The sequence below is a fragment of the Rhinoraja longicauda genome, chromosome 6, assembly GCF_053455715.1.
Source record: "Rhinoraja longicauda isolate Sanriku21f chromosome 6, sRhiLon1.1, whole genome shotgun sequence".
NCBI lineage: Eukaryota > Metazoa > Chordata > Chondrichthyes > Rajiformes > Arhynchobatidae > Rhinoraja > Rhinoraja longicauda.
Window position 1 is genome coordinate 60956124 of NC_135958.1, and position 26404 is coordinate 60982527.

A 26404-nucleotide genomic window follows, 5' to 3' on the forward strand; every position below is an offset into this window, starting at 1 on the left:
CCTCTGGCAGCTTGTTCCATAACCCGCCAGCCTCTGTGTGAAAGAGTTGCCCCTCAGGTTCCTATTGAATCCATCCCCTCTCGTTTCCCCACCTTAAACTTATGTCCTCTAATTCTTGATTCCCCAACCCTGGGGAAAAAGACTTTGTGCATTCATCTTACCTATTCCCCTTATGATTGTATACACCTCTGTAAGTTCACCCCTCAGTCTCCTGCGCTGCAAGGAATAAAGCCCGCGCCTGCCCGACCTCTCCTTATAGCCCAGGTCCTCTAGTCCTGGCAACATTCTGGTTAAAATGTAAAGGTTTCTGCTTTCCTACCTCTCCCTTCTAACAATTAAGTTCCAGACTCACTGCTCTTCACGTTTCCCTGAACTCCCGTATAAACCTGCTTTCAATTAACTTATTTCTGTCATCTAGCATTTAACCACTCTGCTAATTTATTGAATCCTTTCAGTTTGCGCTCAACCTGCAACTCATAATTTTCTGCATCTCAATTAAATTAGCTTCCCTATTCGCTACTTCAAGTGGATCCTTGGCTTAGTGCATCCTTAACAACACATTTTGAGAGATCTTACTAATTGCAATTTAATAATGTCTGGATGTGTGATTATAATGTGTTGGCTTGCTGCATTTGTTGTTCATCAGCTTTGAAGGTGGGAACAGAATGAGTTATAATGTTTCCAGTGTTTAAGCTTGGATGTCAAAGAACGCTTTGTAATACATGTATTTGTGTACTTATTAATTGAATTGGATATCTACATTAAATATGGAGACGCACCTTTTTCTGATTGTGGAGTTTGTTGATGAATGGAATCAGTTAAAAAAATAATTCCAAGGGCTTTAATTATTTGAGGAGTGTTGGCTCTGGATGTTGTTGCTAATTTGCCCATTGTTCCCCTCAGGGTCCACGGAGAAGCGGCTCTACCTACAGCAGAGGTTTCCGCAACTGAATGAGGAGTCGTTTGCAAACTCTCGGGACACGACCTTTGAGCAGCACGTACTGCGGGAAACTGGTGGCAAAGGTACGTTCTTTCCATGGTTTAACTCCAGGAACTGAGAGACAAGTTGTCCATCGTAGAATGGTGCAGCACAGAGACAGGCCCTTCAGCCCGCAATGTCTGTGCCGAACATGATGCCAAAACCAACACTTAACTGCCTGCACATAATCCATATCCCTCCATTCCCTACATAGTCATGCGCTTATTCGAAATTCCCTTGAATACCACTATCGTCCCTGCCTCCATCACTACCCATGGCAGCATGCTCCAGACACCCACCACTCTCTATGTAAAGAAAACTTGCCCCATGCATCTCCTTTTAAACAGCCCCTCTCAGCTTAAACCTATGCCCTCTAATACTGGATGTTTCCATCCTAGGGAAAAGGTTCTGACTATCTACCCTATCTATGCCTCTCATAATTGTATATGTTTTTATTGGGTCTCTCCTCAACCTCTGGCATTTCAGAGAAAGCAATCCGCGACTTCCTATCCCGGCAGCTAATGCCCCCTAATCGGGCATCATTCTGGTAAACCTCCTCTACACCCTTTCCAAAACCTCCCCGTCGTATCATGAAGTGACCAGGCAGCACACAACACTCGTGATGCAGGTTTATAGGACTTTTTATGACCAAAGTCTTATAAAGCTGCATCATGACATCCTGACTCTCATACTCAATGCCCTGACCTATGATGATGAGCACACCATGTGCCTGCTCTACCACTCTTTCTACTCGTGTTACCACTTTCAGGGAGTTATGGACATGGTTCAGGTATCACTGGTAAGAAAGCTTGGCAGCATCTCTCAATTGAGGAAGGATTGTTCTGCTCATTAACCTACACAGTGCTGCAGTGGTCTGCTTTGGGCCATTCGAATACCTTTTTGAATGGCCAAGAAGAAATGGAAATAAACTAACATTTACATTTAGAATATTTTGGATCCAGACTATGATCGTCTATAATCTGTCTTTTGCATGGTTGTAATAGATGTTTAATTATATTCTACAGTAGTTTGTAACGTAGCCTGTTTCTTGGATCCAGACAGTAATGCTTAATTCCACTGGATGGTACCTTATAATTTAGTCTGCCTCTCCTGCACTGAAGGGGGAAAGATGAAAAGAGAGGAAGTTCCTCAATATCCCTAATTTAGTCTGCTTATTCTCGGATGCAAATGGCTGCTTGGAGAAACCTTATTTAAGTTTCAGGAATTAATTCTGTTTTCATTATCATTTTACAGTACAGATGAGGGTCTGGTGGATCAGATATCAGAATAAGCAGTTCCCAATTTTGCTCATATCCCTTTCAAAGCACAGGATTGTTTAATCTGATCTAAAGCCTTCGTTCTACAATGTTGAACATCTATTGCCTGCCCTGGAGCTTGTTTTTTTTGCTCAAAACAACTGCAATCTCTTCTGTTTGTATGTCATATCAACTCCTTCCACTTCTTGAAGCCACATTTGGGTGATGAGAATATACACACGAAAGATCAATGGCTACACCTCTAACTTCTGATCTACTGTTGAGAGCTATCATGTGCCATGATTGGTTTGAAGTGGCCTTGCATTATTTTAGAGTAATATCTGCTGTCAGGATTTCCTGGGCATCCTCGCCAAAGTATTGACTGAATAGAACTAATAGTTTCCAGGGCCTATCTGGCTGATTTAACCCCATGTGATGCAATTGCCTGCAGGAGTGAACCTGGTGCTGAACTCGTTGGCTGAAGAGAAGCTACAGGCCAGTGTCCGTTGCCTGGCCCGGCATGGCCGCTTCTTGGAGATCGGCAAATACGACCTTTCCAATAACAATCCACTTGGTAAGCAAGCCGGGGTAAAGTGGAACCGGGGATCAGTGGATTATTATGATCCCTCTGTCCCCATCACCTCCCTCCAGCTTTACATTCAACTCTTCTCTCTTTATCTCGCACCCTTTTGTCTTCTTTTCATCTCTAACCTTTGCCGCTAACTCCACCAATCTGCCCATCGCCCCACCCGTGTCCACTATCAGTCGCCAGGCTTTGTTTGCCCTCTTTCTCTGTTCCACCTTTCTCCCCCCTGCTCCATCAGTCTGAAGAACGCTCCCGACCATAACGTCGACTGTCCATTCCCTCCACAGATGCTGCTTGACCCTCTAAGTTCCTCCAGCACTTTGTGTTTGGCATAATTCCAGCATCTGCAGTTCCTTGTCTCCAGATTGTTTTCATCTCTTGTGTCATCTGTAACAAAAAGTTACCCGTTTTCTCTGTTTGAATTCATATTATTTTAATGCGTGATGAAAATAATTTCCAAAACACCTTCTGTGCATGAGGTTTTATCATGAGACATGCTAAGCCGCACCTGCATTATTTTCAGGGATGGCTGTCTTCCTGAAGAACATTGCATTCCACGGGATCCTGCTCGATGCCCTGTTTGAAGAAGGGAACAGTGAGTGGGAGGATGTGTCCCAGCTCCTGAAGGATGGTATTCACAGCGGGGTGGTGAAACCACTGAAGACCACCCAGTTTGATCGCGACGACGTGGAATCCGCGTTCAGGTTCATGGCTCAGGGCAAACACATCGGGAAAGTCGTTTTGAAGGTGAGGTTGGAGAAACAGTTTATCACAGCGCAAAAAAAACAAAGTGCTGGAGGAACTCGAGGGTCAGGCAGATGCTGACTGACCCACTGAGGTCCTCCAGCAGTTTAGAACATGGAACAGTACAGAACAGGAACAGGCCCTTCGGTCCATCCACAATGTCTGTGCTGAACATAATCCCATTATAAACTAGTCTCTTCTGCATGTGATCCATATCCCTCCATTCCCTGCATATCCATGCGCCTGTCCAAAAGCCTCTTGAATGCCACTGCCTCCTATCTGCCTCTACCCCAGGCAGCACGTTCCAATAACCCACAACAGTGTGTGTGTGTGTGTGTGTGTGTGTGAAAACTTGCCCTCCTCGTCTCCTTTAAACTTTGCCCCTCTCACCTTTTTGTTCAAGAGTCCGGCATCTGTAGCCTCTTGTGCCTTCAGTATGTCACTTAATATTATATTACAGTTACAGTTGAATTGTAGCTTTACAGTCAAGAGCTGGCTTCATGGTGGGTCAGCTTCCCGATCAGCAAAGTCACCTATCCATCCTCTCCAGAGATGCTGCCTAACCCGCTGAGATACTCCAGCACCTTGTATCTTTTTTTGGTTGATCAGCATCTGCAATTCCTTGATTCCACATAAGAACTGACCAAACTAGTTACATGATGAGGTATAAGGTGTGAACTAAAACTATGCCCCAAATTCAGATAGACAAGTTTGTGAATTTAGGACTGTTTGCCAATATCACTTGCAACTTTCTACAGCAGCGTAAAGTAACTGCTTTTTGACATATATCAAGCAGAAACTTCAGATTGATCCAGGAACTAAATTTTAAATCGGTGCAAAATAAGAAAATGCAGCACATTAGTGGTAATCTTTATTTTGATAAAGAACCAAAAGAGCAGGGTTGCAACAGAGAAAATCCATACATAAATGTGAAAAGGTTAAGTTGACCTGTATACATTTTACCCATAGATATTGATCTCATTTGTTGGGCATGTTAGTTTCTAAATCCATCTCAATCTTTAGGTAGTTTTAAGATTGCCAGTCTGAAGAGGGGTCCCAACCTGAAAAATATCACCTAGCCTTGTTCTCCAGAGGTGCTGCCTGACCCGCTGAGTTACTCTAGCATTTTTTTTTTTTTGGTGGTAGTTTTAGTTGGGCAATAATCACAGACATTTGTAAGTAATAGTGAAATCTCCATGGGGAACATCTGAACCAGGAATTTTTTTATTCACAAAATGCTGGAGTAACTCAGCAGGTCAGGCAGCATCTCGGGAGAGAAGGAATGGGTGACGTTTCGGGTCGAGACCCTTCTTCAGACTCAGGAAGGTCTGTCAGACCTGTCAGAGTACTTCTGGACTTCACCTGTCTGTTGATGCTGAATTATTAAGCTAAGCTCCACACATCATGAGAAAGGGCTAAGAATTGAAGCACCAAACTTGATAATTTCAAACAATGGGGGAATAGGAGGCTGAGGGGTGATCGTACAGCGATGTACTAGATCAGGAAATGCATGGACACAGTGAATGTTTGCAGTCTTTTTCTTAGTGTAGAGGATATAGAGCATCAGTTTAAGGTGAGAGGTGAGAGATTTAAGAGGGGCCTCAGGGGCAACCTTTTCACTCTAACGATAGTCCATATCTGGAACGAGTTGCCAGGGAAAGTTATGGAGGCAGATACAATTATGACTTAAAAAAAGATATTGGAGACAGATATGTGGATAGGAATGGTTTAGAGGATTGTGGGCCAAATGGTCTGAGCTCAGTTTGCCAACTTGGTCGGCATGGAGTAGCTGGCCAAGTCAAGTCAAGTTTATTTGTCACATACACATACACGATGTGCAGTGAAATGAAAGTGGCAATGCCTGTGGTTGTGCAAAAAAAAGTTACAATTACAGCATATAAATTAAAATTAATACAGAAAAGAAAATTTAGTCCCTGGAGTTAACAGTCCTGATGGCCTGTGCAAAGTAACTCCGTCTCATCCTCTCCGTTTTCACAGCGTGACAGCGGAGGCGTTTGCCTGACTAGCAGCTGGAACAGTCCGTTGCTGGGGTGGTCCTATTTCCGTATTGTACAGCTCTATGACGCTCTAACATTCAAACGGAGTAAGATTTTAGCAAGGTTAAGCAAGGAAATTATATTTGAAAAACATTTTGAAAAGGTGGATGCTGGAAATGCTCCTCAGTTTGGGCAGCATCAGAGAGGGAGTGGGAACCAAGCAGACAGCGTTTCACGTTTATGGTATATTTTCCAGCTGGAATTCTGGGGGAGGATTCATTAATTTAAAACTGACATTAAGCAAGTAGGGCGAGAGTTTTCACCTGGGCATTTAGTGGAGTGCTTTGCCTGGGGTGTGGCGGAGGTAGACCATCGTAGTTTGCAGGGAAAAGCTGAGTAACTATCTAAATCCGAGCAAGAACAGGTAGAGAACAGAGTGGGGTTAGATTCGGAATTCTCTCAAAAATGTGGCACATACATAGTGAACAAACGTGGTAATCTTCCACGGTTCCACGATATCAGTGCAGCATTTGTCTGGGTTCATGCTGACCGTTGATCACCCGTTCACACTAGGTCTATGTTATCCCACCTTTTCATCCACTCCCTATACACTGAGGGGCAATTTACAGACACCAATTAACCTACAAACCCGCACGCCTTTGGGCTCGGGGAGGAAACTGGAGCACCCGGAGAAAACCAATGCTGTCACAGGGAGAATGTGCAAACTCCACACAAACGGCACCCAAGGTCAAGATTGAACCTGGGTCTGTGGCGCTGTGAGGCAGCTGCTCTACCATGGCGCCATTGATGCCCTCTGATTTTGCAGCATTTTGCATTTTTTTAAACTCAAGATTCCAGCATCTGCAGTTTCTTGTGTCTTTGTTTTTTGCCATCTGGCTGAGTTGGGGTGAATGGCTGTCTCCTGATTGAGGTACCTGACATGAATCTTATCACTGTAGTGGGGTATTTAAATTCAAGCTAGTACCAGTCTGAATGACGGTGATATATAACTGGGTTGTTATACAGACCCATGTTGTACACTACTTTGCTCCAAGGAAGGGAATGTACCATCCTTACCATCTTAGTCTAAGTGTGAGACACAAAGAACTGCAGATGCTGGAGTCTTGAGCAAAAACAAAATGCTGGAGGAACTCAGCAGGTCAGACAGCGTCTGGGGAGGGAACAAACAGATGGCGTTTCAGGGTGTGACCCTTAAGACCCCAAGTAAGATTAAAGATAAATAGAAATGTGGTTGTCACTTAAATGAAAAGGCTTTTCAGTTTGGAATAATTGATTCGACATGTGCCATTCTGTCTTTCCAAACAGATTCGTGAAGAGGAAGGCAAGTCACCCACTGAGTGCTCCGATCAGCTGTCCATCGCCGTGGTCCCACGCACTGCCTGCCCGGCCACCAAGTCGTACATCATCACCGGGGGTCTGGGCGGCTTTGGTCTGGAGCTGGCAAACTGGCTGATTGAGAGGGGTGCGCAGAAACTGGTGCTGACCTCTCGGTCTGGCATACGCAATGGTAAGTCATTGAACCTGCTGTCTGTCTGGTCCGAATGAACCACGATGGTCCAGCTACACCCGAGGTGTTGGGCAGAATAGTAAAGTCAGTGGTTCCCAAGTAGCCAGCAGTTAATTTTATGAAATCTGTTCTTGCGACTAATAACATATACATTCCTGGCGATGGAGAAAGAGGGAGGTGTAATATCCCGATTGACTACAACAATTTGTCTGTTGAATCAAAAGTCGTATTCAAATAACACGGAAACAGACCCTGAAGAAGGGTCTCGACCCGAAACGTCACCCATTCCTTCTCTCCAGAGATGCTGCCTGTCCCGCTGAGTTACTCCAGCATTTTGTATCTACCTTCGACCCAACTCGTCCGTGTTGACCAAGATGCCCCCTGCCCACATTTGGAACGTGCACACCCCACACTCGAGGTCAGGATTGAACTCTGCTCTCTGGTGTTGTGAGGCAGCAGCTCCACCCGCTGCACCACTGTATGGCCCCAGTGGCACAGTAAAGTTTCTTCGGAATTAGCATTGTATTAGCGTTGCCAGTTATGGGGAAACTGAATTTGCTGCTCTCCATCATTTGTCTGTGGGGGACTTGAAACTCTCCTCAGCTGTGGGGACATTACAACTTTGGGGGATTAGAGGATTTTCAGTGCAATTGTGACCAGTTGTGTAAATGCATGTTGCACCTCACCATTCCTCCCTCCGTTGACATTCCCCGCTCCGTTACAGGGTACCAAGCTAAGCGGGTGCATGAGTGGAAGGAAATGGGCGTGGATGTCCTTGTTTCCACCAGCGATGTTTGCTCCTTGGAGGGTACGCAGCGCCTCATTGCAGAGGCCTCTGCTCTCGCCCCTGTTGGAGGCATCTTCCACCTGGCCATGGTGAGTTCAGCTGTGATGGTGGCATTCACAAGACTTCTGGATGTACAGGGAATGGAGGGATATGGATTATTTGCAGGTCGATAAGTGATATTCTTGGCATCATGTTCAGGCCAGACATTGTGGGCTGAAGGGCTTGTGCTGTACTGTCCTGCATTCTGTAACATCTGCAGAAAGGAGAGTTTGCAATGGAGGCATTTCGCTTAACTCTTGTCTTCAAATCTGAAGAAATCTAATTGAGGAATTATTTTTTGCTGCAGGTTTTAAAAGATGGCCTGTTGGAAAACTTGACTCCTGACCTCTTCCGGGCTGTTAATCGGCCAAAGTACGACGGCACCATTCACCTGGACAGGTTAGTACCTGAATGTGTCCAGGGAAAATGTCAAATTCAATGCACATTTAACTCGAGCAATAAAATCTCTTTGTTTACACTGTTGGGAACTAGTTTACATGCTCTTCCAAACAAGTGACTGGCCTTTTCGCTTGACTTACCTTCTCATGATACCTTTACTTTTTGAGGACCACGTGTTTTGTTTTGACATGACCTGCTTTTAAAAATCCAAATCATTCCAAAATCCCATTCTTCTCTCGACGCATTCATTCCAAGCAACAGTCTTTATTTAGAGATACAGGAAAATGAAGGTGCTGGAAGAACTCGATAGACAATAAGTGCAGGAGGAGGCCATTCGGCCCTTCGAGCCAGCACCACCATTCAATGTGATCATTCTCAATCGGTACCCCGTTCCTGCCTTCTCCCCATAACCCCCTGACTCCGCTATCCTTAAGAGCTCTATCTAGCTCTCTCTTGAAAGCATTCAGAGAACTGGCCTCCACTGCCTTCTGAGGCAGAGAATTCCACAGATTTACAACTCTCTGACTGAAAAAGTTTTTCCTCATCTCTATTCTAAATGGCCTACCCCTTATTCTTAAACTGTGGCCCCTGGTTCTGGACTCCCCCAACATTGGGAACATGTTTCCAGCCTCTAACGTGTCCAACCCCTTAATAATCTTATGTTTCAATAAGATCCCCTCTCGTCCTTCTAAATTCCAGTGTATACAAGCCTAGTCGTTCCAGTCTTTCAACATACGACAGTCCCGCCATTTCGGAAATTAACCTAGTAAACCTACGCTGCAAGAATATCCATCCTCAAATTTAGAGACCAAAACTGCACACAGTACTCCAGGTGCGGTCTCACTAGTCAAAGTCAGTCAAAGTCAATTTTATTGTCAATCCTCAGCCAGTTTACACAGACAGAAAATCGAAATACCGTTTCCCACAATCCCGAGGAACAAAGTGCATAAAACAAAAGGCACAGCAAACAACAATCAACATAAAATATAAAATATAAAATATAGTCACTTCAAATTTTTTTTAAAAAAAGTGTCTGGTGCTGGATGTGCGTGTGTGTGTGGGGTGTTAAAGTCCAGGTCCCATAGGGGCAGGGGAGAGAGGAGGAAGGGAGGGGAGAGAGTTCAGCATCCTGACAGCCTGGTGGAAAAAACTGTTCTTTAGTCGGGTGGTGCTTGACCTCAGGCTGCGAAACCTTCTCCCTGAAGGCAGGAGGGTGAAGAGGCTGTTGGAGGGGTGGGAGGGGTCACCCACAATGCTCAATGCTTTGCGGGTGAGGCGGGTGGTGTAAAGGACCAGGAGTGTTGGGAGTGAGGCGCCAGTGATCCTCTCAGCAGTGTTCACTATGCGCTGCAGGGTCTTACGGCTGGAGGCTGTGCAGCTTCCGAACCACACAGTGATGCAGCTGCTGAGGATGCTCTCGATGGCACCTCGGTAAAAAGTGTACATGATGGGTGTGGGGGCTCCCGCTCTCTTCAGTTTGCGGAGGAAGTAGAGGCGCTGCTGGGCTTTCTTGGCGATGGACGTGATGTTGTTGCTCCAGGAGAGATCCTCGGTGATGTTCACCCCCAGAAATTTGGTGCTGCTCACCTGCTCCACAGCAGCACCATTGATGGTCAGTGGGTGGGGGTGTTGGGTGTGCGTTCTCCTGAAGTCGACAACAATCTCCTTTGTTTTCTCCACATTCAGGAAGAGATTGTTGTCTGTGCACCACGCGGCCAGCTGGTCCACCTCCTTCCTGTAGTGGGTCTCGTCGTTGTTGCTGATGAGACCCACCACTGTTGTGTCATCCGCAAACTTGACGAAGTGGTTGGAGCTGTAGGTGGGTGTGCAGTCGTGGGTCAGCAAGGTGAAGAGCAGGGGGCTTAGCACACATCCTTGTGGGGCACCCGTACTCAGCGTGATGGTGTCCGATGTGTTGCTGCCGACCCGTACGGACTGGGGTCTGGCAGTGAGGAAGTCCAGCAGCCAGTTGCAGAGAAGGGGGCTGAGGCCCAGATTTGTTAGTTTACAAACCAGCTGCTGGGGGATGATGGTGTTAAATGCTGAGCTAAAGTCTATGAACAGCATCCTAACATATGAGTTTTTAGTGTCCAAGTGGGTGAGGGCTGGGTGTAGAGCAGAGGAGATGGCATCCTCAGTGGACCGCTTAGCTCGATATGCAAACTGAAACGGGTCCAGGGAGGGGGGGAGGTTGGATCTGATCTGCTTCATGACCAGCCTCTCGAAGCACTTCATGATGGTTGAAGTCAGCGCTACAGGGCGGTAGTCGTTGAAGCAGGATGGAGAAGACTTCTTGGGCACAGGTATGATGGTGGTTTCTTTGAAGCACAAGGGAACAACAGCCTGGCTCAGGGAGATGTTGAAGATGTCTGTGAGGACATCTGTGAGCTCAGCTGCGCAGTCTTTTAGCACACGACCAGGAATGTTGTCAGGTCCAGAAGCTTTCCGGGTGTTAATCCTTAACAGTGTGCTCCTCACACTGCCTGGAGACAGACAAATAGCCTGGTCGTTGGGGGGGGGAGTTGTTTTCTGCGCAGGTGTGTTGCTCTGTGCTTCAAAGCGTGCGAAGAAGCCGTTGAGGTCGTTCAAGAGAGAGGTGTCACTGTCACAGGTCTGTGGTAAGGGTTTGTAGTCCGTGATAGTCCTAATACCCTTCCACAGGCTCCGTGTGTCTCTGCTGTCACTGAAGTGGGCTGTGATGCGCCGGGTGTAGTGTTGTTTGGCTTTCCTGATGCCACTGGAAAGGTTGGCCCTGGCTGCTCTGAGACCGGCTGGATTGCCCTCTCTGAAGGCAGCGTTGCGGGCCCTCAGCAGCCCATGGACCTCCCCTGTCAGCCATGGCTTCTGGTTAGCCCGGATGGTGATGGCTCTGGTGTGGGTCACATCGTCAATGCATTTGGTGATGTAGCCTGTAACTGTCTCTGTGTATTCCTGAATGTTGGTTGTGTTGTTGTATGTTGCTGCCTGCTTGAACATGTCCCAGTCTGTAGTCTCAAAGCAGTTTTGGAGTGCAGCTGTGCTGTCCTCTGACCACACACGTACCTCTTTTGAAACCGGTTTGGTGACTTTCACCCGGGGTCTGTATGCCGGTTTCAGCAGAACGGTGAGGTGATCAGAGAGGCCGATGTGGGGGAGGGGGGAAGCCTTGTATGCTCCTTTGATGGTCGTGTAGACAAGGTCCAAGGTGTTGTTTTCTCGTGTTGGGAAATCAACATGCTGGTATACTTTGGGCATGACAGTTTTTAGGTTAGCATGGTTGAAGTCCCCAGCTACGATGAGAAAGCCATCTGGGTGTGCTGTCTGCTGCTCAGAGATGGCCCGGTACAGTTCGCAGAGTGCCTCCTCTCTGTCCTTGTTGTTGGAACTGGGAGGGATGTAAACAGCGACTAACAGGATAGCTGTTAGCTCCCTCGGGAGGTAGAAAGGTCGGCACCTCACAACCATAAACTCCGCCAGCGGTGAACAGTGTTTGTAGACCAACACAGCGTCCCGACACCAAGCATCACTGATGTAAACAATCACACCACCGCCGCGAGTCTTCCCCCCGCTAACCGTAGCTCTGTCCGATCGGTAGCATGTTAGCTGGTCGAGCTGAACAGCGGAGTCCGGGATGTTGTCATTAAGCCATGTTTCCGTAAAAACGTAAACACAGCATTCCCTCACCTCACGCTGGGTCGACCGGAGAAGTCTTATAGTGTCCATTTTATTGTCCAGTGAGCGTACATTAGCCATTAGCATGCTCGGAATAGCCGGTCTGTGTGGGCTAGCCGCTAGCCTAGCCCGGATGCCTCCGCGCTTACCCCTCTTCTGCTTCCTCTCACACCGCCTGCGGTGTCTCCTTTCCAGCCGGGGGGCAGCACTCGAGGCCAAGGTCGAGGTCAGGCAGAGTATTCTGAGGCCGCTAAGTTCCTCTGCAAGCATAGCGTCCAGTGTTGATGATGTTGTTTTCTTGTCCAGCAAGAACTCACGACTATACTGTCTACTGCTGACTGTCCAGAGTTGTTGAAGTGACAAACATGACGAACTTGATAAAACATTAAAAACACTCGAAAAATCGGGAGAGTGTGGGGCCGCTGCGTCTGCACGCGCTGCCATCTAGTGCACATCTAGGGCCCTGTACAACTGCAGAAGGACCTCTTTGCTCCTATACTCAACTCCTCTTGTTATGGCCAACATTCCATTGGCTTTCTTCACTGCCTGCTGTACCTGCATGCTTCCTTTCAGTGACTGATGCACTAGGACACCCAGATCTCGTTGTACGTCCCCTTTTCCTAACTTGTCACCATTCAGATAATAATCTGCCCTCCTATTCTTACCACCAAAGTGGATAACCTCACACTTATCCACATTAAACTGCATCTGCCATGTATCCGCCCACTCACACAACCTGTCCAAGTCACCCTGCAACCTCATAGCATCTTCCTCACAGTTCACACTGCCACCCAGCTTTGTGTCATCTGCAAATTTGCTAATGTTACTTTTAATCCCTTCATCCAAGTCATAAATGTATATTGTAAATAGCTGCAGTCCCAGCACCGAGCCTTGCGGTACCCCACTAGTCACTGCCTGCCATTCGGAAAGGGACCCATTTATCCCCACTCTTTGCTTTCTGTCTGCCAACCAATTTTCTATCCATGTCAGTACCCTACCCCCAATACCATGTGTTCTAATTTTGCCCACTAATCTCCTATGTGGGACCTTGTTGGCGGCTTTCTGAAAGTCAAGGTACACTACAGTGTACTCGGTAGATTAGTCTGAAGAAGGATCCCAACCAGCAATGTTGCCCGTCCATTTCCTTCAACAGATGCTGCCCAATCAGCTGAGTTCCTCCAGCAGTTTTTATTTAAGGGTGGCACAGTGGTGCAGCAGTAGAATTGCTGCTTTACAGTGCCAGAGACCCGGGTTGGATCCTGACTATGGGTGCTGTCTGTGCAGGGTTCGTGTGTTCTCCCTGTGACCATGTGGGGTTGCTCCCGTTTCTTCCCACAGTCCAAAGATGTATGGGTTAGTGGGTTAATTGGCTATGGTCAAATTCTAAATTGTCCCTAGTGTGTAGGATAGTGTTAGTGTGGGGTGATCGCTGATCATCGTGGACTTGGTGGGCTGAAGAGCTTGTTTCTGCGCTGTATCTCTAAAGTCTAATGATAAGATTGTTAGATTTTAAACACACAGTGGGCTTGGTCAAAGCTGCATTGAATGTTGTCCTGTTTTAACTTCAGTGAACCTGACTTTGCTGCTGTATTTGTTGCAGTCGGTAACATTGAGTTGCATTTGTTTCTTTCAGGGTCAGTCGGGAGAAGTGCTCGGCCCTGGATTATTTTGTTGTCTTCTCCTCTGTGAGCTGTGGTTACGGAGTTGCTGGTCAGAGTAACTACGGCTTTGCCAATTCTGCCATGGAACGTATCTGTGAGCAGAGGTACCGCGACGGGCTGGCAGGTGCGTGTCTCTTTGCAAGCAAGCCGTTGGCCTCTAGTCAGGAGAGAATTCTCCAACTGATTGACACAACGTGCTGGAGTAACTCAGCAGGTCAGGCAGCATCTTTGGAGAAAAAGAATGGGTGATGTTTCTGGTCGGGTCAAGTCTGACGAAGGGTCCCGACCCGAAACGTCACTCATCCTTTTTCTCCAGAGATGTTGCCTTGACCCACTGAGTTACTCCAGCACCTTGTGAATATCTTTGGTCTAAACCAGCATCTGTAGTTCCTTGTTTCTAAAGTCCCCAACTGAATTCGTTTTAAATTAACGCTCTTCTGATGCGTTAGATATATATATATATAACCTTGGAATTTTAGCTGAAATAAGAAGAGTTTAATGGCATGGGTTGACCATTATTGATGAGCAGATTGTGGTGAGCAGAGGTGCCCTGTCTATCGTGAAACAGCAAAACCTGCAAATTCATAGAGTCGTGGAGCTGTACAGCACGGAAGCAGGCTCTTCGGCCCAACTCATCCATGCTGTCCATGTTCCCCAGGTTGGGGAAAACATCCAAAACTAATCCTGCTGAATCAAATTCTGATGATGTATCTACACTTAAGTTATAAACATAATTATTACAGACTACAGTTCTGTAACGTTTGGTGGATGGATTGCTCGACTGGTCAAGTTTTTCTTTAAATATCTTTACAATTTAGCAACGTTCACAAAAACTATTATTTAACCAATAACACAACAACATGTGAGATGTATTTTATTTCTCCTTTTATAACATTTGAATATCAGAGGTTAGGAAACAAAGGGACATGCGATATATCCAAGTGAATGTTGTGCATTTAACTTTTAGACTTTAGAGCTACAGCGTGGAGATAGGCCCTTTGGCCCACTGAGTCTGTGCCAACCAGTGATCACCCCGTACACTAGTACTATCTGACACACGAGGGACAATTTACAATTTGTAGAAGCCAATTCGTCTACAAAGCTGCAAGTCTTTAGAGTGTGGGAGGAAACCGGAGATCCTGGAGAAAACCCACGTGTTCACAATGAGAACGTACAAACTCCACACAGAAAGCACCAAGAGTCAGGATCGAATCCCAGTCACTGGCGCTGTAAGGCAGCAACTACTGCCCCACGCACCACTGTGCCACTCAACACTGAAAACACTAAAATGAGAAATTAGTACAGTAATTAAAAGGTAGAAAAAAATCAAGACGTTGTGGGTTATCTGAGGATATTGGAGTACAGTTCACCGTTTATCACAGTGTGTTTACTTGTGCCTTAGGTCTAGCCATACAGTGGGGCGCCATTGGAGACGTGGGCATTATCTTGGAAACAATGGGTGACAACGACACGGTAATCAGTGGGACTTTGCCGCAGAAGATCGGCTCGTGTTTAGAAGTTCTGGACCAGTTCCTGAATCAGTCTCATCCAGTCGTGAGCAGCTTTGTCCTTGCGCAGAAGGCAGTGGTTCTGAAGGCCGATGGCAGTGAGAAGCGGGACCTCATCGAGGCTGTCGCACACATACTCGGTCAGTTGAGCAAGTCAATGTCACGGAACGGTTTTCGCGGATCTTATTGCTCTCCAATGATGTTGTTGATTTTAATGTTTGTATAATTAATGAAGAATCTGTGTCCACGCTAACATTCGATCACCTATTCACACTAGTTCTATGTTATTCCAGTTTCTCATCCACTCTCTACACACTGGGGGCAATTTACAGAGGCCTATTCACCTACAAACCCACACACACGTCTTTGGGATGTGGGAGGAAAGCGGAGCACCCAGAGGAAACCCATGCGGTCACAGAGGGAATGTGCAAACTCCACATAGAGAGCTCCTCGGGTTAGGTTCAAACTTGGGTCTCTGGCGCTGTGAGGTAGCAGCCCAACCAGTTGCACCACAGTGCTGCCTATTACACTGGTCCAATATTATCTGGTTACTTTAACTTGGTGTGTTTTTAAAATAAAGATATTCATGCCAAGTGCGGCACGGTAGCGCAGCGGTAGAGTTGCTGTTTTACAGTGAATGCAGCGCCGGAGACTCAGGTTTGATCCTGACTACGGGTGCTGCACTGTAAGGAGTTTGTACGTTCTCCCCGTGACCTGCGTGGGTTTTCTCCGAGATCTTCGGTTTCCTCCCACACTCCAAAGACGTACAGGTATGTAGGTTAATTGGCTGGGTAAATGTAAAAATTGTCCCTAGTGGGTGTAGGATAGTGTTAATGTACGGGGATCACTGGGCGGCACGGACTTGGAGGGCCGAAAAGGCCTGTTTCCGGCTGTATATATATGATATGATATGATACTGTGACGGTACACAAGAGATGTTTCCAGCGCTATTTTGTATGATTCAAGTCCAAAGTTGTTACAAATGTCGTGTCCTAACTTGGCTATAAAGAATTTATCATAACCTAAGCCTAGGTTAGGTTACAATAACCTAGGTTATTAGACATCTAGCGTGGAAACTGGACTTTCGGCCCAACTTGCCCACACCGACCAACATATCCCATCTACACATCACACTTGCCCACATTTGGCCCATATCCCTCTAAACATGTCCTATCCATATACCTGTCTAATTGCTTCTTAAACATTGCGATAATCCCTGCCTCAACTACCTCCTCTGGCAACTCGTTCCATATACCTACCACCCTTTGCGTGAAAATGTTACCCTTCAGATTCCTATTACATCTTTTCCCCCACTTCACCCTTTGGTTCTTGATTTCCCCCCACTCTCGGCAAAAGACTCTGTGCGTCTACCCGATCTATTCCTCTCATGATTTTATACACATTCCTCTCATGAGGTCATTATAGGTTAATAATAACTGACAGTCCAGGCATGATGCAAGCTTGGCAGGTTTTCTCGTGCACAAGTATCTACTCGCTGTTCACATGTACATAACTGTATCTGAAAGCCTGCCATGTTACACAGCTAATGATTTTGCAAGGACCATGTAACCACAGTTGTTAGTCTTGATCTGTTGAGTGACGATTCTCCTCCTTTCCCCCAAGGTGCACGTGACGTTAACGGTTTGAACCCAGACTCAACTTTCGCTGACCTGGGCCTTGACTCCATGATGGGTGTGGAAGTACGGCAGATGCTCGAGAGAGACTATGAAATCGTCATGGCGATGAGAGAGATCCGGCAACTCACCATCAACAAACTGCGTGAACTGGTGGATAAATCGACTAGCACAGGAGGTGGGAACTTGGATTTCACTCTGCTGTTTTAATAAGACTGCACACCCAAGGTGTGCTTGTAGTTTTACCTGAAGCTTAGGTGTTGCCAGAAGAAGACGTGAAATAAGTTTGGACAGGTTTGCAGATGTACAAAAGCTTGGACAGTCAATAGACAATAGACAATAGGTGCAGGAGTAGGCCATTCAGCCCTTCGAGCCAGCACCGCCATTCAATGCGATCATGGCTGATCACTCTCAATCAGTACCCCGTTCCTGCCTTCTCCCCATACCCCCTCACTCTGCTATCCTTAAGAGCTCTATCCAGCTCTCTCTTGAAAGCATCCAACGAACTGGCCTCCACTGCCTTCTGAGGCAGAGAATTCCACACCTTCACCACTCCCTGACTGAAAAAGTTCTTCCTCATCTCCGTTCTCACACACTAACATCAGCCAGAATCTAAGATGGATACCTGATCTGTACCTCATGTGTACGAATGAACTGCAGATGCTGGTTTACAGTGAGGATAGACACAAAATGCTAGAGTAACAGTGGGACAAGCAGTATTTCTGGGAAAAAGGAATAGGTGATGTTTCTCCAGAGATGCTGCCTGCTCCGCTGAGGTATTCCAGCATTTTATATCTATCCTTGATCTGTACCTCAGCTCTGTTTACTTGTTTTGTCTACAAATCCTTTAACACTTACCATCAAACATTTTGTTAATCCCAGTCTTCACAAAGTAAAAAAAGTCAGTGCTGGAGTAACTCCTTGTATGTCCTTCAAAGAGTCTGTTGTGCTGGAGTTGGGACACACTAAATTGGCATTTGCTAGAATCTTGAACAAAACACAAAGTTCCAGAGGAACTCAGCGGGTCAGGTAGCATCTGTGGAAGACATGCACTGTTAATGTTTCGGGTCCCAACCTGAAACAACATCTATCTGTTCCTTCCACAGAAGTGGCCTGACCCGCTGAGTTCCTCCTGCACCATGATTTTCGCTTTTTGAGCTAGACTTCACACCGTTGTTTTTCCGGGGAGAATGTTTCAGATTTACATTATCCCTTGCTCTTTCCACTCTGTACATATTTGTTATTTTCCCAACATGCAATGGTGCAACCGAAGCTTGAAACCGGCCTGGCATCTGAATGGTTGTATGTGAAACACTGAGGGGAGGGATGGAGGTTGGGGGGGGGGAGAGAGAGAGAGAGAGAGAGAGAGAAATCTCACATTTACACATTGTCCTACCCCTTTAAAACACAATAAAGGTCATAGAACCGTACAGTACTGAAGCAGGCCCTTTGGCCCATCTTGCCGATGCCGGCCAAGAAGAACAAACGGCATGAATCTAGGGTGCTTTCTTTCCTCTTTTTTTAAACCCAGATTTAACATATGCACTCCATGCATTTGTCAAGTTATTTGTTTTGAAATCCAAAGGGGCTGTTTGGTGGGTGGTCTTGCAAATCTGCATCTTGCAGCTCCCCATCCCAAAGTGCCACCTGATCGACTGATTATTCCACAACAGTCTCATTTTATTCCAGTTGTAATTTTTGAAAATGTTATCTTCTGTCATAAATTAAAGTACCATTAAAATGCACTTACCATTGCTCCAGGTAATGAATATGTTCTTATCTTTTGTGCAGAGTCAAAGCCCGCTCCCCTGACACCCATAGACTCACAGATGAAAGACCTGGACCTCAACGTTCTATTAGTCAACCCCGAAGGTTCAACCATCACCCAGCTGAATAACGTGGAGAGCAACGAGCGGCCTCTCTTCTTTGTCCATCCAATCGAGGGGTCGGTCGAAGCGTTCAAGAGTCTCGCGTCCAAAGTCGGCATTCCTTGCTACGGTCTACAGTGTACACAAGGTGAAGACGTGAACAGGCCTTGCATTTTGTTTTAAACTTCCAAACTTCTTTGGGAATATTCCACTAGATATATCAGCAAACTATCCTGATTCTAACAAGAGTTTCTATACCTATCGCTACGGTAAAATATATTGGAGACACAAGGAACAACAGATACTGGGATCTTGAGCATAAAACAAAGTGCTGGAGGAACTCAGCGGGTCAGGCAGCGTGTATGGAGGGAAATGCTTTGAGTTGGACCCTTCTTCAGATTGACGGAGTAGTGGAGAAAAAGTCTCGTTTTCCAGCTTCCTGAATTCTGCCTGGCCGGTTGATTACTCCAGCACTTTGTTGTTTTATATATATTGTTTGCTATTCCTTTAACACCATTATTTAAGCTAATTTTTAACAAGATCCGAATACAAAAGTAGCATTGACTTGCAGTAGGCTCCAAACCTCTGCTGAATCTGGCGGAAATACTGAGCCATGTCACACTACTAACTATTAAGGCGGCAGAGTGGAGCAGCGGTAGAGCTGCTGCCTTACAGCACCAGAGACCCGGATTCGTCCTGACTACAGGTGCTGCCGGTACAGAGTTTGTACATCCTCCCTGTGACCGTGTGGGTTTTCTCCAGGTGCTCTGGTTTCCTTCCAGATTCCAAAGACATGCCGGTTTCTAGGATACTTGGCTTCTGTAAATTGTAAATTGTCACTAGTGTGGGCCGAAGGGCCTGTTTCCACACTGATCACACTGCAACCAGTTGCGTTTTGAGCGCACATAAAAATGTTACATGGGAACTTTTGTTACTTAAACAACCCCTGTATTTTCTGTAGCAGTGTGATGATGATACAGCTGCCCCTCTTCACTGGAGATCGCTCTGGTCTAACAGATGTATCTTCCTTTGTTGCAGCAGACTATCTCTGCCAAATTTCCCAACCCTGCCTTCATTCAAAAAGAATATAGAGGATTAATCAGAGGCGTACATCATGGAACCAGGCCCTTCGACCCAACTCATTCATGCCCACCGAGGTGCCACATCTGAGCGAGTCCCATTTGCCCTCGCCTGGCTCATATCCCTTTTAAACCTTTCCTACATTTACCTGTCCAAATGTCTTTGAAACATTGTTAGAGTACCTGCCTCAACTATTTCTTCTGGCAGCTCGTTCCATATACCCACCACCCTCTGAGTGAAAAAGTTGCCCCTCAGGTTTCTATTACATTTTTCCTCCTTTACCTTAAACCTATGCCCCCGAGTTCTTGATTTCCCCAGCCCTGGGAAAAAGACTGTGTATTCACCATACCTATTCCCCTTATGATTTTATACACCTCTATAAGATCACCCCTCAACCTCCCATGCTCCAAGGAATAAAGTCCTAGCCTGACCAACCTCTCCCAGTAGCTCAGGTCCTTGAGTCCTGGTGACATCCTGGTAAATCTTCTCTGCAATCTTTCCAGCTCTTCCTGATTGTTTCAGGAAATTGGGCATTGTGCTGGCAATTTGTGTAAGGCAGATTAATTTGTGCCCATTGATGTTTATGTGGATGGATGATATATTTCTGTGTTTGTTTGCAGCTGCTCCCCTGGACAGTATTCCCAGCCTGGCTTCCTATTATCTTAGCTGCATTAAGCAGGTTCAGCCCGAGGGGCCGTACAGAATCGCTGGTTACTCCTTCGGCGCCTGCGTAGCATTTGAGATTTGCAACCAGCTGCAAGCAGCAGCCAGCATGCCGCGGCCTGTTGACTGCCTCATCCTCCTGGACGGCTCCCACTCGTACGTGGCAGCGTACACACAGGTAACAAACTCTCCAGCTAGGAAGCTACTCTGTGGAACGTCGAACAGCACAACACAGGAACAGGCCTGTTGGCCCACAATGTCTGTGCCAATCATGATGCCAATACCATCTCTGATCTGCCTGCACGTGATCCTTTTCCCTGCGTATCCATGTGCCCATCCAAAGTCTTAAATGCCACTATCGTGTCTGCCTCCAGCATCGCCCTTGATGGTAGTTGCAGCTGTATAGCTTGCATCTCAGCAGATCGGCTCTCTCTCATGCCCATCTCTTCCTCTTTAGCCTTTTTTAACACTTCTAGAAATTCTCCCCGTCTGCCGGCTTAAGGTTTTGATGAAGGACAAATGGAGGTGGTTTTTCTTTTGAGTGAATTGAAAGATGCAGCATGGAAACAGGCCCTTTGCCTCAGAGTCCACAGCAACCATCGATCACCCATTCACAGGAGTTCAGTGCTATTCCACTTTCTCACCCACTCCCTGCACACTAGAGGCAATTTGCAAGAGTTCAATTAACCAACAACTCCGCACGTCTTTGGGATGTGGGAGGAAACCATCGGAAGCCCATGTGACAATAGGTGCAGGAGTAGGCCATTCGGCCCTTCGAGGCTGCACCGCCATTCAATGTGATCATGGCTCATCATTCTCAATCAGTACCCCGTATCTGCCTTCTTCCCGTACCCCCTGACCGCTATCTTTAAGAGCTCTATCTAGCTCTCTCTTGAAAGCATCCAGCTAATTGGCCTCCACTGCCTTCTGAGGCAGAGAATTCCACAGATTTACAACTCTCTGACTGAAAAAGTTTTCCTTTTCTCTGTTCTGAATGGTCTACCCCTTATTCTTAAACTGTGGCCCCTGGTTCTGGACTCCCCCAACATTGGGAACATGTTTCCTGCCTCTAATGTGTCCAATCCCTTAATAATCTTATATGTTTCAATAAGAGGTACTCCAAAGACGTACAGGTATGTAGGTTAATTGGCTGGGTAAATGTAAAAATTGTCCCTAGTGGGTGTAGGATAGTGTTAATGTACGGGGATCGCTGGGCGGCACGGACTTGGAGGGCCGAAAAGGCCTGTTTCCGGCTGTATATATATGATATGATATGATAAGATCCCTTCTCATCCTTCTAAATTCCAGTGTATACAAGCCTACCACCTACTGTGGTCACAGGAAGAACGTGCAAGCTCCACACGGACAGCACCCGATGTCAGGATCGAGCCCGGGTCTCTGAAGTAGCAGCTCTACCAGCTGCACCACTGTTCCTGCCCCAGTTCAGCTAGAACACGATATTTGTGTTATTAAAACCCACCTGATAATTAACAAAAGGTGGTTAGGGCTAGAACGTTTTAGACTTGCAATTTTCCTGGCAGATTTTTTTTTTAATACAGATCTTTTAAATAGCCAAGTTTATGTTTGTTACTGCAAGCTAAAAATACAAAAGGCTGTAAATTACAGTTTTTAATAATTTCATTGCACAAGTGTTGATGGAAGAGGATGTTTGTCACTTTCAATGGCAACTCGCAGTCAAACTGACGACCTGTGTTGGTGAGAGACAGTGGCGTCTGATTACTATAAGGAAGTTACGTGAAACCAGTGTTTTTTTCCTAGATTTTTTTTTTTCCCCCAAGACGGCATTTTATTTTGCTGCTAGTCAATTTCCAAAGTGACTTTTAAGTGGTCCTCCAGTTCCCCACCTAAATTACATTATAACTACTTTGGTTTGTGTCATACAAAGAGTGGTCTCTGATTCATCGACCGAGTTATATCCACTGTCTTTCCTTAGCTTAGTGGCCTGGTGTAAATCCCCATCCTCCGCGGTACGTCCCACTTCACTTTTATTTTGGTGTGGATCTGTTCTTTGCCCCATTGTTTATCTGTTGTGCATCTTCACAGATCCTAATTGAAGGGGGTCATTTGAGCCTCTTAACTAATGGTAGAGAATGGGTATTATGCTCTGCTCTCATTTCTCATGAAAATATCTTCTTTCAGTATTAGAATTGTAAAAACTAACAAGGTCTTAGCCCACTTCATGAATGGAAGAAGCTTCACCGGCAAGGTCAAAAAAAGTTTCCATCATTTAAAAACTACTTATTATTTGACCCCCTCCAATGATATCTTACAAAGAAATATCGACTCCTAGAAGTTTTGACCCTGCTGACTTCTCCAAAATCAGCGCTAACATTCCTCTTTCCTTGTACTTCCAGAGCTACAAAGCAAAACTGACCACTGGCAATGATGCTGAAGCAGAAACGACAGCAATGTGTGCATTTGTTGGGCAGTTCACCAATGCAGAGCACAACAAGGTGAGTTCAGTGAAACTGGTCAGGATTAATAAATCGTTCATGAATTCAACCATGGGGACATAAAACATCTTCACAACGATTCCAACATGAAGGCCATCTGATTACATCTGGTCATTGGTATCTCCAAACAAGGGGAGAAATGGTCTCCTATTAAAGATCCCCATTAAATTCCCCTCCCTGGCAATGGTGCGGAAATGATTACAACCTGATTACGATATTTCCTAAAGTTTGGCTAGCATTTTCATCAGTTCTAGGAGCTGAATTAGGCCATCCAGCCCATAAGTCTACTCGGCCATTCAATCGTGGCTGATCTATCTTTCACTCTCAACCCAATTCTCCTTCCTTCTCCCCCTAATGCCTGACATTTTGTTTTAAAATTGGTGCTTTGTAAACAAAGTGGATCAAATTTGCAGGGATGGTTTTATTGTAATAAATATTGCCATGACCTTCCATATGTTTAGAAGATGTGTGTCTGGCAGGGCTGCTCCTGCTATCTGCGGGGTAGCAGAACAGTGGAAGTAGGTAGAAGTTGTGTGGAAGTCTGAGGAAAGGGTATCCCTCGGCCTAACAGTGTATGGTGACACTGAAACATTCAAAATTGTTGGGTTAAAACACACAATGCTGGAAGAACTCGGTGGATCAGGCAGCATCTGTGGAGAGAATGGACAGACAATGTTTTGGGTGGCACCCTTCAGACTGAAGAAAGATTCCAACCTGCTTCTCGTTGAACTACTGAATCACTCCCACATGGGAGTTTCTGTGCAACAATGCTGCAGTTGGTGAAGCATTAACTGTTTGACGTTTGGCTTTCCACAGCTCTTCGAGAAGTTGCTGCCTCTGGCGAACTTGCAAGCAAGAGTCGATGCAGTAGTCGATATGATCACCACAAACCACAAGGGCATTAACCGTAACACACTCAGCTTTGCAGCTACTGCCTTCTACTACAAGCTAAAAGCAGCAGATGAGTATGTCCCTGCATCGAAGTTTGGTGGAAACATCACCCTGTTGCGAGCAAAGACGACTCATGAGTTACAGGAAGGTCTCGGCGGAGATTACCAGCTTTCTGAGGTGAGACATTGGCAACTGTTGGACACCATTTGCTATCTCTTTCTCTATCTCCCTTTCTTTCTTTCTCCCTGCCTTTTTCTATTTTTTCTTTATTTCCTTTCTTTTTTTTCCTTTTTCTTTCTGTCTTTCTATCTCTCTCACCTTATTTTCTGTCTCTGTCTCTCTGTCTCTCTGTCTCTCTGTCTCTCTGTCTCTGTCTCTCTGTCTCTCTGTCTCTCTGTCTCTGTCTCTGTCTCTCTCTCTCTCTCTGTCTCTCTCTCTCTGTCTCTCTTTCTCTCTCTCTCTCTCTCTCTGTCTCTCTCTCTCTCTCTCTCTCTCTCTCTACCTCTCTCTCTCTCTACCTCTCTCTCTCTCTACCTCTCTCTCTCTACCTCTCTCTCTCTCTCTACCTCTCTCTCTCTCTACCTCTCTCTCTCTCTACCTCTCTCTCTCAACCTCTCTCTCTCAACCTCTCTCAACCTCTCTCAACCTCTCACAACCTCTCAACCTCTCAACCTCTCTCAACCTCTCTCAACCTCTCTCAACCTCTCTCAACCTCTCTCTCTCTCTCTCTCGCTCTCTCTCTCTCTCTCTCTCTCTCTCTCTCTCTCTCTCTCTCTCAACCTCTCTCTCGGTTCCTCCCATCCTCCTACGTCCTAGCCTGCTCAACCTCTCCCTATCTCTCTCTCTCTTTGGGTTCCTCCCATCCTCCTACGTCCTAGCCTGCTCAACCTCTCCCTATAGCTCGGGCCCTCAAGTCCTGGCAACATCCTCGTGAATCTTCTCTGCACCCTTACAATGAGTCAGTTGCAAGTTCCTGCCTTTCCAACTCTTCCCCTCATCCCAGCACCACTTCCTCTCCCGTATCTCTGTGGGAAACGAGATCAATGTGATTGATTGTTCCACTCTTGCACCTTCACGTACAGGTCTGTGATGGGATGGTCCTAATTCACGTCATCGAAGGAGACCACTGGACTTTCCTGAAGGGAGCATCGGTGGATTCTGTCGTCAGCATCATCCACAATACCCTGACCGAGCCTCGCATGGCCGCTCGGGAAGGCTGAGCGATGGGACCGACCTCCTGTCAGCCCAACAGTGGCTTCCGCTGCCTGCAATAGACTATACAGCTGCTGATTCCTTTCACAAATTTCTGCAAAAGCTGTAATTTTGTGTGGCTTAGTTGAAACTCCAAGCAGTAAATATAGTGCTTAATAGAAAAACTGGAACGTGGCTCGACCAAAATGGACAAAGACGAAACTCTGCTGACCTATTTCTGAGATGTTCTTTATCTGTGAGGAAATGGAAACCAATGACGCTTCAGGTTTCAATTTGTCCAGTGGGGTAGCTCGTTAAACAATAATGTAACGTGGAAACTGTCACAAGCATGACCCATTCCTCTGTATTTTTTATGGAAGTAATGTTTACAGTTTGGGGGGAAAAGTTATAAATTGTGTTTTGTCTGTGGAATAAAATAAAGGTCGAGTTTTTTTTTTCAGCATGAAGATTGGCATTAATATACAGTAAGGCCACTAACCAGAATGATCTGAAAGAATTAGTTATTGTCCATGATTTCAAATGGGAATGTAATGAGTGCAGGACTTGGGACTTCTCATCCGTTCGTCTTGCTTGTCTGGATTGGATAAAGCATCTGTTCGGAACAAGCGGAAATGGGGCTATTCATTCTGATCGAACGGAAGCTGCCAACGCTGTCCCTTTACAACAGAAACTGGTATCTGCAGCAAATACCATTTCTTCGACTCAACAGCACTGTAGGCCAAGGGAAGTTTAAAAGGCTGGAAATTACAAACCATGTGAGCCAGCCAAAAATGTTTTACTGAAACAAGTGCTGGTGCCGTGAAACAATTAGCCTGTGCAAAGCAGAGAGACCACTGCTAGAAGGAAGAAAGCAGAAAACATTTCCTCCTTTTTCACACACACTTTCCCTCTCCAACTCCTCATTTAGCACCCTGCCCCCACAAGTTATTTTCTGACTGCTCCACAACTCATTGGGTGATTAGCAGATGTTTCTGAAGCGTTGTCTGCCTAACCCACTGATTGTGCAGTAAACCCCTCTGCCAAAGTAAGCTTGCACAAAGGTACCTCCAATTCTAGACAAGGATCGGAGCATTTCACATGGAAAGTGACTGAATCCCAATACTACGTTATAAATGGGGCTATTTGGAAGGCATTGGGTGCATGTGTTGTCAGGGCCAATTTTCTCCCCACAGAACTTAGTTGAGATAATTCTAAAGTGGTCAAATATATAGAGCGACACTATGGATCATGCTTTCTCAGCTAATGTGACACTTAGTTTGACATGGAGGGGACAAAACTTTCTGTGCATTTATGGACATTGGCCAGTCCTGCTGTTCAGTCATTTGAAAAAGTCATTGAATTTGTTTCTTGTATCTTGTGGCTTACCATATTTTTTCTTTGTTTTGTGAAACAGCTATTCTGGGCCATGTTCATGTCTTGTATTTTATGTTTTAATAAAAATCAATAT

The 26404-nt window shown here is 46.0% G+C and overlaps 1 protein-coding gene across 4 annotated transcripts in view; it reads left to right on the forward strand.

Moving 5' to 3' along the window:
• The window catches only part of fasn (fatty acid synthase), a 92443-nt gene extending 66039 nt beyond the window's left edge, over positions 1-26404 (forward strand). For all 4 annotated transcript variants that reach the window (XM_078401103.1, XM_078401106.1, XM_078401105.1 and 1 more), the window contains exons 30-43: positions 904-1023; positions 2687-2809; positions 3345-3568; positions 6889-7090; positions 7815-7966; positions 8224-8315; positions 13600-13751; positions 15030-15275; positions 16759-16947; positions 18561-18785; positions 20338-20558; positions 22756-22854; positions 23671-23922; positions 24828-26404. In XM_078401103.1, the coding sequence (XP_078257229.1) occupies positions 904-1023; positions 2687-2809; positions 3345-3568; positions 6889-7090; positions 7815-7966; positions 8224-8315; positions 13600-13751; positions 15030-15275; positions 16759-16947; positions 18561-18785; positions 20338-20558; positions 22756-22854; positions 23671-23922; positions 24828-24965 (2435 nt within the window). In that variant the 3' untranslated portion in view covers positions 24966-26404. The remainder of the gene's footprint in view (positions 1-903; positions 1024-2686; positions 2810-3344; positions 3569-6888; positions 7091-7814; positions 7967-8223; positions 8316-13599; positions 13752-15029; positions 15276-16758; positions 16948-18560; positions 18786-20337; positions 20559-22755; positions 22855-23670; positions 23923-24827) is intronic.